This window comes from Pimephales promelas, chromosome 12, assembly GCF_988280905.1.
Source record: "Pimephales promelas chromosome 12, fPimPro1.hap1.1, whole genome shotgun sequence".
Taxonomy (NCBI): domain Eukaryota; kingdom Metazoa; phylum Chordata; class Actinopteri; order Cypriniformes; family Leuciscidae; genus Pimephales; species Pimephales promelas.
Genome location: NC_142780.1, coordinates 29,133,187 through 29,144,316, shown reverse-complemented (window position 1 = coordinate 29,144,316; position 11,130 = coordinate 29,133,187). Strand labels below are relative to the sequence as shown.

General features: G+C 38.7%; 1 protein-coding gene across 1 annotated transcript; it reads left to right on the top strand.

The window, feature by feature from the left end:
* The first annotated feature begins 7,210 nt into the window (after nucleotides 1-7,210).
* Nucleotides 7,211-9,389, top strand: LOC148977039 (uncharacterized). Its single transcript, XM_089118202.1, has 3 exons — nucleotides 7,211-8,624; nucleotides 8,742-9,256; nucleotides 9,358-9,389. The coding sequence occupies exons 1-3, from the start codon at nucleotides 7,714-7,716 to the stop codon at nucleotides 9,387-9,389; spliced, it is 1,458 nt and encodes a 485-aa protein (XP_088974328.1). The 5' UTR covers nucleotides 7,211-7,713.
* Nucleotides 9,390-11,130: the final 1,741 nt, after the last annotated feature.

Sequence of the window (11,130 nt, the reverse complement as noted above, 5' to 3'; positions counted from 1 at the left end):
ATAGGGCATAGAGTAATGACAAATAAAAATCGCTTGTTATTACCACCAACAAGGCTCAAAATAGCCCCATACCAACACGACAGCATAACAAAGGTCCCTACATTCAAACCGAAGCATTGAGAACTTTGTCAGTGTCCATACAGTTTAATAAGCAGATATTTTATACATACACTAAATTTCGCGAATACAGGAAGAAGCCATCTTGGAAAAATAGTCTCTACCAGTAGATCTACGAACGCCGATCCAAGTGCGCTGGTGAGATGTGAATAAGGTGATAAAGTGAGCGCGAACAGTAGGCTACGTGTACATATTGAAGACAAATAAACGGTTTGTGTTTGTGTTTCTTCTGGAAACAACGGACCATATGAGATTCTGCACAGAATTCAGCGCACTTGGATCGGCGCTCGTAGATCGACTGGTAGAGACTATTTTTCAAAGATGGCTTCTTCCTGTATTCGCGAAGTTGACTGTGTGTATAAAATATCTTCTTATTAAATTGTATGGACACTGACAAAGTTCTCAATGCTTCGGTTTGAATGTAGGGACCCTTGTTATGCTGTCGTGTTGGTATGGGGCTATTTTGAGCCTTGTTGGTGGTAATAACAAGCGATTTTTATTTGTCATTACTCTATGCCCTATATACTAGCATTATACTAGTGTTATAGGCTAAACTGTTTTTAGAGATAAAACTATTTACATTCGGCAATCATGAAAACAAATCTCAGATAACGGTTGACTAGGTAGCAATGTGTAATTAGACCAAAGGTTCATTTTGCGCCGGAGTTGTCCTTTAAGGTTAAAGAATAAATATGATAATAATAAATATGTAATCCAGCATGCTTTGTGGCTGGGGTCGAATCAATTACTTGTTCAAGCTGATTTCTCAGAATGCAAAAGTGTGTGAAACTGATTTACCTGGGCATTTCTATTTGATTGCACATTAACACTATTACGTTCACTGTAATATTGCATGCCGTGTATGTGGGTTACCGTTGTTGAGCAGTATAGTCCTAAAAGTTTTAATTTTTTTATTAATTTCTCACCATAATTAAAATTAAGAAATAGTGATAAATACAACTTTTCAAAACTCCAAATCAATTTTTGCTTTGCAGAATTATGACTACTCATCAAAACAGTATAAATACAATGAAATATGCATTAAAAAAATGCCTTTTACAAACAAACTGCAAATGTTTTCGTGAAAGTGTAATCTATTAAGTAGCTTTAAATATGAAGTCTCTGTATGATATGTGTTATTTTTTTTTTATATAAATTTGTATGTTGTATCTTGTTTTATATATTTAATGCTAATCAAGGCAATAAGACACAATTACATTTGGTGGTGTGCAATATGTATAGAGTATATATATTTTGAGAAAATGAAAGACTTCCAAAACAAAATTAAGAACCTTTAAAATAGCATAATAGAGGCACTTTAAAATATATTAAAAAATAAGTTATTTTTGTAATAATATTTCACAATATTTCACAATATCAAGTAAATGCAGCCTTGGTAAGCATGAGATACTTCTTTCAAACACATGAAACATTTTTACCAGCCCCAAACTTTTAAACGGTGGTGACAGAAAATCCCGTTTAAAAAAAGAAAATACTACAAGGCTCATAACTTCGGGAGGTGGCATGTGCAATATCAGTACATCAAGATCAGACTATAAAAGCGGTGATTAACAGATTGCAGGATCCGCCATGAATCACCAGAGGCCTCATCAGCTTTCAGCCCCTTAAACTAAACGGACTGGAGGCATGAGGAAGAGGAGGACACAGAAAGATGGATAACTAAACAAAACAGCAAACAATATTAAAGATTCAGCTCAGAGAGATGTAACCTCACCGGCTGCCAACATCCAAATGAGATCCAGTGGTGTTTAAAATGTGAAGAGAATGCCCAAAAGGAAGGAGGTCACATGAATAATGAATGTGTCTGTGGACCCTCAGTTTTCTTTGTCATCTTAGAAGGCAAGGTCACATTTTAAAAGCTGGGCTCATACTTTCAGACATAGACCGCGGCTCCTTATTTTGCACCTCAGCTGCTTTTGGAAACATATAAAATGTTTTTTTTTTTTATTTATTTATTTTTTTATTGCATTGCTGAAAACACATCTGTCTCTATCTCTCTTTCTCCTGAGCAGAAGATGCCATTAGAGAATTGGAGTCCCCCCCTCCCTCTGCTTCTGTCCCCACTCCGCTCATTATGTCCATGCACCAAGGTGAAACACACCATCATAGCTTTCACTCCCAGGCTAAAGTTAGATTTACCTATTATCTCCCACATCAGAATCGGCCTCCGTGCTTAGTCTCTATAGAGGGGAATATCATTCCTCACCCCAGACAACTGGTGCTGAGGATCTGCTCCATCACTGAATGAGGCTGCAGTTTTCAGTGGCTCTGCAGATGTGCTATATTTAATCGCTAATATGGGACAGCTGTGGTGTCTAAATGGGGCGAACAGCTGAAAACTACCAGCTCTCAGTCACTCAAGTATTTTTAAAAGTCATGAGGTGGACAAATCATCTGTTCAAATGCACTACACACACACACACACACGCACACATTCTGTATATGTGGAGATGGGACAAGTGCACAATCTTTTTATTTGGTAAAAAATACTTATTAAAGAAATAAATGAATTCTGAAATATGATGACAAATGTGTCCTCTACTTTTCAGTAATACACACACGCACAAGACAGCAGTGAATACATAACAGGGGGGCCAAGTGCACAATTTACTCTTATTGTCATTCATTGAAAAAAACAAGATCATTAGGAAATCAGCTGCTCAGTCATTATTGCAAAATAAACCAATCTCGCCTATAGAGCGCTGCAGGAATTACCTCATTTTGTAGGCCAAAACCTGGAAGTGATTTAGCATTTTAGCACATTTATAGCCTATTTAGCCTTTTACGTCTATCAATTGTATTTAGGGATTTATTTGTGAAGGTTATTATGATCAAAGTGTACACTCTAAAAAATGCTGGGTTGTTTCAACCCAATTTTGGGTAAAATATGGACATACCCAGCCATTGGGTTAATTTTTTTAATTACATTTTTAACCCAACGTTTGGGTTCGTCCATATTTTACCCAAAATTGGGTTGAAACAACCCAGCATTTTTTAGAGTGTATAACCATAAATGTTTGTTGGTTACATTACAGAGCTTTTATACAATACTATATTAGCCAATGGTAAAATCCCATTAGGTTTTAGTGAATCCAGAATGATGTTAACTTCTTAACTGGCTGACTAGCTGACTGATATAAGTCATTAATGGTACACTCTAAAAAATGCTGGGTTGTTTTAACCCAACTTTGGGTCAAATATGGACTAACCCAGCCGTTGGGTTAAATTTTTACATTACATTTTTAACCCAGCATTTTGTGTTTGTCCATATTTGACCCAAAATTGGGTTAAAACAACCCAGCATTTTTTAGAGTGTAACACACACACATACGCACAACATGCAATATTGCAGTAAAATGTAGATCTGCATTGATCTATGAGTTCCCCCTAAACATCATTTTACAGTCTATGCTGAGAAATCAAATCAAACATGTAGTGGACCAAATAAAAAGATTTTAAAAAAATAATTAAAAAGAAAAAAAATGTGGTGAAAAAATATTGAAATGCTAAATAATCCATATATATATATATATATACAATCATTCTATAACATTATATTATATTTAATAATATAAAACAATTATTTGGATTAATTATACTACTGTATATTCATTTTATTTTATATTATTATAAGTATTCATATTATTAAAAAAACAAACTGAATACATTTTATTATATTACCATTTGGTATACCAGGTTTATTTATTTATTTTATATAAAGTCTAACAATTGTTTTAAACAATTTAATAAATAAATATTGTGAAATAACATCTGTCACTTTATTTCAATCATTTGTATTTTGACATTTGAAGTTCTTCCAAGGTCAAAGTTCACTGGAACAGGAGGTGGATGGTGAGTTTCCCTCCATTTTTCCCTCAGTTAAAATGTATGTATTTCATTGGTGTTACATGTACGTTGTTTAATGTTTATGTAAAAGATTTTGTTTTTTAACCCTAAAACCATATTCTGGACAAATGTGGGCAAAATAGTTTTGATTTGTTTTTAAAAAATACTTCCCTTGATCTGAGCGGTACAAGACTTGGCTACTTTTCCTAAGTTTGCCTCCTGAACACACACAATTTTTTTTTTTTACTCAATTCTACAATGTTAAGTGGGTAAAAAAAAAAAAAATCTTAATCTTTTATTTGGGTCAAAATGGGGACCACCCATAGAAATGAATGGGAAAAACTGTAATTTAGAGCATTTAGAGACAGCAAAGTCAATTCATCTTTAGGTTTTAGCTCTAAGAACTTATGGAATGATATTTTAATTTAGTTAAAAAAAATAAAAAATAAAAAATAAAAATAAGCATCATTTATTTAGAAAATATAGTACTTTTTTCAAAAATACCCTCAAAATAAAAAAAATACACCATAAATAGATAGACAAAACTTTAATCGAAGACAGTGATATAACATTTATAATAAATAAAAATTAGGATCACACCTGAGTCCTCTGTGCCCACGTTTGTCCACAATTACAGGATTAAGGGCTATATAGTGAATATAGTTTGAGGGTTGAGTGACGTCCAAACAACACATAATATATTGTTTTCACATAAAACAAAGAGTGATAGATATAGGCCTACTTTTCACATAAAGTGTAAATAAAATGAACATGGCATTTTGCTAAACTATCTGAGCGATGGTGGGCGGAGCTATTAAAAAGGCCTTTGGTAACAATTTTGACTTTTTGCACTTGGTGTAAATAGTCACTGTCAACGATTTATATTCATTTAATGGTATAATAATTTGATGTTCGTCTGATAAGTGATGAGGTTATGTCAGAGCAGGATGTTTTGACCTTTTATGTGGCTTTGCATCCTTGACCGCACAATTTAGCAAAAGTGATCAAATGTGATTAAATAGTTGAGTGACAACTGAGTGTGTTTGAGCTCCAGAAATGCATAATTGATGCTGCTATAAAACTGCTTAGAAGTTCCTCGTAAGTTATTCACAAGTTCAGAAGCATGACTACCGAGTGGTATTAGCGTCACATGACTATAAGAACTGGAGAACTTGGGGAAATGGCCTATCCTAATGCCCGTGTCTCGCACGACTTCCAGTGCTGGCCCTTGAGTGTGTGTAAGATTGTGCTTTATGAACAGAGTTTAAGGCACAGACACCATGAGGATATGCGCTCCTGAGGCAGTGTAAAGGAAGCTGATTTAGCATCTCTCCCGCAGATTATCCCCAGAGTGTGGAAATGCCACTTAAAGCCTGGAGGGAATACAGTGTGTGTGCATGTATTGAAATCCTCTGTGCCTCTCTAAGCTCCTCCAGTCCAGTCCTGCCATATGGTGCGGGCCCAGCAAAACAGTCTGGGATTTCCTTTGAGTTAAGAGTTAGAAGACGAACGAGGAGAGTTAAAAAACTGCCAAAGCTAGAGGATGATGGTTGCAGTAATAATGAGATTAGTGTGTGTGTGTGTGTGTGTGACTTGGGGATCTGTCTCACAGAAAGAGGATCTCCACTACGTGGGCCTTGATGCCATTCCTTGACAGACGTTTTCAGTTCTTCCTCTCTGTGCAAAGACAGGCAGGGTTGGCGAGTGTGTGAAGAGCAGGGCTGGTGTTCTCATGCTGAGCTGTCAGTGGAGATTTGTGCTGAGGAAAGAGCATGTGAGATGTGCATTGTTTAAAGGTTAGTGGAGAGGCCAGGCGTCCCTCTGATGATAACAGCCCATTGCGGAGGCCATTCCCAGACTGGGTCTTTTCTTATATTACATCTGTCCTTTCTGCGTTTCTGGAGGATTTCGAAGCAATATCACACCTCTTCTCATGCCCTGGCAGATGAGCTGTGTGTTGTTGTGGTGTGTGTGTTTTTACCTTTGGATATCAATAAAGCCAAACAGTGAGTGACACTGACGTTCCTGTCCCGTGTTTTTTGTGTGTGGAAGAACAAAAAAAAACAAAACAAAACAACTATAGGCCTATATATTATTCCGTTATTTACTTTTTTTGGCGTATGGGAAGTATTGTCTGCTAAGATGTCATTGATACCCGCATGGAACGTCATAAGCGATTTTTGAGCCTGTTGATTCCAACAGTTTATTATTTATGGAAGCTTGTTTCCGCCATGGAATAAAAAATAAGAAAAGTGTTTGCAACCTTTGATCTCACGATTCTCTCACAATTGCGTTTTTTTTTTCTCTAAATTGCACGATATAATCGCAATTGCATGTTAAGATATAAACTTGCAATTTTTGTATCTCAAAATTGGACTTTATTTCTCCCAATTGCAATTCTGACATTATAACTCACAATTATGACTTTGTATGATGCAATTTTGGCAGAATTGTGAGATGTTAACTCGCAATTGTGAGAAAAAACAAGTCAGATTTGTGAGAAAGTCACAATTATTTTTTAAATTGTTTTATTCCATAGCGGAAATAAGCTTCCACAACTATTAGCATTTTGCTACGCTAACAGCAAGATACTTTATTAACACATGGCAAACATAACTATTAGGCAATATAGCTAAAAGAAAGTACTTTTATTGATGATTTTTGTATCAGCAAATAGCATTGTAATTTCAATGATATAGAAATAGTGTAAATGCAATTATGCTAATAGTTTGATGAATAGTGAAAGTACCAAGTCTTTGCTAACAAGGCTGGCTATTTGCACTTATTGTACTTATTTTTAATTTTTATAAATTTTATAGGGCATAGACTACACTACAACTAGTGTGTGGTCCGAAAGGAGAGAAACAAAAAGGAGAACATCTCTCTTTACTGAGCTTGTCGCATTGCATTCTGGGATTGTCTTATTCATGAAGGATACATGTGGTGCTGAATTTCATTAGAAATTCTGAATAGTCAAAAATTAAACAATCATGTAATATAAATGAAGGGAACGTATTGATTAAAAATAATTATTTATACAAGGCGCTCATTAATGGCCCAAACAGATGCACACATAACACACGCACTCTCCTCTCAGGCCCACAGACCCATCAAAAATAAATAAAAACAGAAAATGAGACCATGAAAGTTAAAAGCAGAAAATCAAAATCCTCGTTTCAAATATAATATGAGAAGCATAAAGTAAGCTTTACAATTTTCTGTCATGATTCTGCCTTCTTGTCTTTGATTTTCTCTAGTCGTGAGGCAGGATCATGACAGAATCATGTTTTGTGTGCAAGCGCATGGCCTGTTTGGGCCATGTGCTTGTGTTGTCTCGTTAACTTACCCCGCCCCCTTGTTATCCTAGTCTTGTGATTATTGTCTAGTCAGTTTCACCTGTCCTGGTCATTAGTGTTCCCCTTTATAATCCCCTTGTGTTTGCTGTCCTGCGTCGGTTCATTGTTTGAAACATGCTGTGAAACCTGCTGTGAGATCTGTTTGTTGTTTTGTGAAGTTTGCAGTGAGTAATCCCTTGAGTTAACTGTTAATCCAGAGTCTGTTCGTGTTTTAGTATTGTTCCTGTCTTGACCTCAGTTTAAGTCTAGTGTTTGTTACCCAGTCTTGTTTTGCCCCCTCGTGGGCTTTGTTTTCCTTTTTTGTCCTAATAAACCCTGAGTTCATTGTACACTGTCTGCGTTTGGGTTCATCATCCTTCCACTTCATAACAGAATGAACCGACCAGAGAAGAACCCAGCAGACTGTTTGTCTTTCCCCAATAGACCACAACCGGCTGACCAAGAATTATGGTGGCAGTCGGCCATCGCAGATAGTAGAGCTGGAAGACTTCCATTTCCTCCCCAGGGTGAGTTGTCCCTGCAGAAGTATGCTCAAGTCATTGAAGAAAGGAGATTCTTCCTGCCTGAGGTCCTGGTTTCTCGCTATTTCTTCGCCGGTCTCAACTCTCCACCTCCGTTGACTGAACGGGAGGAGCTCACTCGTCGCCCATTTCAAGCTGTGGTGGATAGCTTATCCCGGAGAGAGTCACAGACACCCACAAGCTTGTCACCACCTGCCAGGCTGCCAGTGATCCCGGAGGGTCACATTTTAGCCGGGGTTACGCAGGGGAACCAGGCTCACTCCACTTCGGCTCCCGACGCATCAGCTGCACCCGCAAGTCTCCGTGGCAAGCGAGAGAGACGGCTGTCGTGGGAGTCTACTTCGGAGTCCTCTTCAACTGAGACCACACTTCCTGTCGTGCTTCCCCAACCGGTCACAAGCCTGGCTATGTCCTCTGCTCCACGACCCAGGAAGAAGAAGAGGAAGAAGGGAGCCTCTGGTCCTCTGTCTCCGTCTCTTCCAGAGCCCGCTCCAGCAGGCGCCGTCCCAGAGCCCGCTCCAGCAGGCGCCGTCCCAGAGCCCGCTCCAGCAGGCGCCGTCCCAGAGCCCACTGCGGAGAGAGTTGCGGCCGATCTAGCCGCAAGAGAGATTCTGCAGTCGGTTTCTGCTCGTCAGGAGATGCCCATCTCTCTGGCTGCCAAGACCCTGTCTGACTATTTGTCCAGTCTGATCAAGATCCTCGAAGTGCCTGTCCTGTCCTGTCCCGAGCCCACTGTGTCTGTAAGTGCTGTCCCTGAACCTGTGTCTGTAAGCGCTGTCCCTGAACCTGCTGCTGTAAGCGCTGTCCCTGAACCTGTGTCTGTAAGCGCTGTCCCTGAACCTGTGTCTGTAAGCGCTGTCCCTGAACCTGTGTCTGTAAGCGCTGTCCCTGAACCTATGTCGGTAGGCGCTGTCCCTGAACCTGCAGCGGAGAACACCACTCCCAAGTCGGAGAGGATGATCGTCGGATCAGAGTCACCTTCTGTGAGCTCTGTCCCAGTTTTCCCTCTGCGATCTCCTACCACACCCCCCGTCATGAGTCCAGCTTCGTGTCCATCGTTCGCTGTACCCCCAGTTGCTATCCCTGTTGTGACTTCCACTGTTCCCAAGACCTCGTGTGTTTCCCCGGTCAGTCCTGTCTGCGCTCAACCCCGGTCCCGGACTGTTTCCCCATTTGTCCCTGTCCCCACGGTCCCTGGACTTCCGTTTGTTTCCCCTGTCTCCCCTGTCATGGCTCAACCCCGGACTGTTTTTCCCTTGTCCCACACCACTCCTCCCAAGCCCGCTCGGTCCTCTCTTCCTAAGTCCACTCCCTGTGGTCCCAGGACCCCTGTCCCACCCACCCACCCTGGACAGTCGCTCAAAGACTCTGTGTTTCCTCCACCTCCTCTGCCTTGTATGTTGTTTTTGATGTTTCACCCCAATCCTGTCGTTGTGTATTTTTGTATGCCTTTGTTAGTTTTTGCTATGTACTGTTGGTTTGTGTCTTTGTCACAGTCTGTCATGTCCCGTGTTTAATGTCCCCTTGAGGAGCGTCTGGAAGCCGCTCCTTAAGGTGGGGGTTCTGTCATGATTCTGCCTTCTTGTCTTTGATTTTCTCTAGTCGTGAGGCAGGATCATGACAGAATCATGTTTTGTGTGCAAGCGCATGGCCTGTTTGGGCCATGTGCTTGTGTTGTCTCGTTAACTTACCCCGCCCCCTTGTTATCCTAGTCTTGTGATTATTGTCTAGTCAGTTTCACCTGTCCTGGTCATTAGTGTTCCCCTTTATAATCCCCTTGTGTTTGCTGTCCTGCGTCGGTTCATTGTTTGAAACATGCTGTGAAACCTGCTGTGAGATCTGTTTGTTGTTTTGTGAAGTTTGCAGTGAGTAATCCCTTGAGTTAACTGTTAATCCAGAGTCTGTTCGTGTTTTAGTATTGTTCCTGTCTTGACCTCAGTTTAAGTCTAGTGTTTGTTACCCAGTCTTGTTTTGCCCCCTCGTGGGCTTTGTTTTCCTTTTTTGTCCTAATAAACCCTGAGTTCATTGTACACTGTCTGCGTTTGGGTTCATCATCCTTCCACTTCATAACATTTTCATTTGAGCCAAATACTCCATTCCTTCTCTCTTTTTTGTTTGATTTTTTTCCTCACAATCTTGCATTGAACATTGTCCGAAGAGACGTCACGTCACAAATCTCTTTTGAATATGAAGAGTTCAGATGCAAAAGCCTCTAAGTGCCATTTGAAATGTTCTTCTTTAATGATGATTTTTATCAAGCTTGTATATTTAAGTTCAGTAATTTCACTTAAATGGCAATGATAATTACCTATTAATTGTTATTTAAGTGAAATTACTGAACTTAAATATACAAGTTTGACAAAAATCATCATTAAAGAAGAAAATTTCAAATGGCATTTAGAGGCTTTTGCATCTGAACTCTTCATATCTCAATTGTTTTTCTCATAGAAATGAGACGGAAAAGGGAGCAAATCTGCTTCTCCTTCACATTTATAAAAGATATATTAAAACACATTTTAAACTTATTACCTAATTTGTGTTACTTTAGTATTAGCCTATATAGTATGGTATTGTATTTATTATTTTGAATTACTTTTTATTCTTATATTTTTCTTTTTAGTTAAAATTTTAGTAATTGTAATTTTTATTCAATTTTAATATTTCCGTAGCTTCAATTTATTTTTACTTTCTGTATTTTTGCACTTCAACTTTTTTTATTTCAGTTGCCAAAGCAACATTTCTTAAAGTTTTTTTTATTTAAAATTGATTTATGTTGAATTATTTCAGCTTTATTATTAATAATTTTAGTTTTAGATAACAATAACAACACCTCTCTGAATGTGGTCTGAGTTATCAGACCTCAAAAAATGTTTTGGACCAGATACTTCTGTTTAGTACAGTGATCAAGACTAAGACTTAAAGGAGTCCTTTAAGACTATAGACTAACAATGTAGTTAACAAAGTACGTTTAAGTAAGAGTAAACACATGATATTGAGTTAATAATTGTCATTAACTCTCCTGAGCTTAGAAAGATCAACTACTGAAGAATAAAATGTTCCTTTGGGAGATGTTTGGATATTCTTTGATGAGCTGTAGTCTCCAGGTTCAACATCGAGTAGGTTAAATTGCTCTGATCTTAGTTTCTAACACATCGTAAGCCATTAAGAACCACCTATGAGGCCATATTACAGCAACCTGGCACACGCACAGAGAGAGAGGGTGTGAAGTGAGAGCGAAAAACACACAAAAACGTTTCATCTGCAGAGGA

What these genes read in the sequence shown, in the direction of transcription:
- LOC148977039 (XM_089118202.1), top strand. Translation starts at nt 7,714, where the DNA reads ATGAACCGACCAGAGAAGAACCCAGCAGACTGTTTGTCTTTCCCCAAT. An exon ending in AGTGCTGTCCCTGAACCTGT is followed by an intron (nt 8,625 to 8,741) that starts GTCTGTAAGCGC and finishes TGTGTCTGTAAG; the next exon opens with CGCTGTCCCTGAACCTATGT. An exon ending in TCCTCCACCTCCTCTGCCTT is followed by an intron (nt 9,257 to 9,357) that starts GTATGTTGTTTT and finishes TCTTTGTCACAG; the next exon opens with TCTGTCATGTCCCGTGTTTA.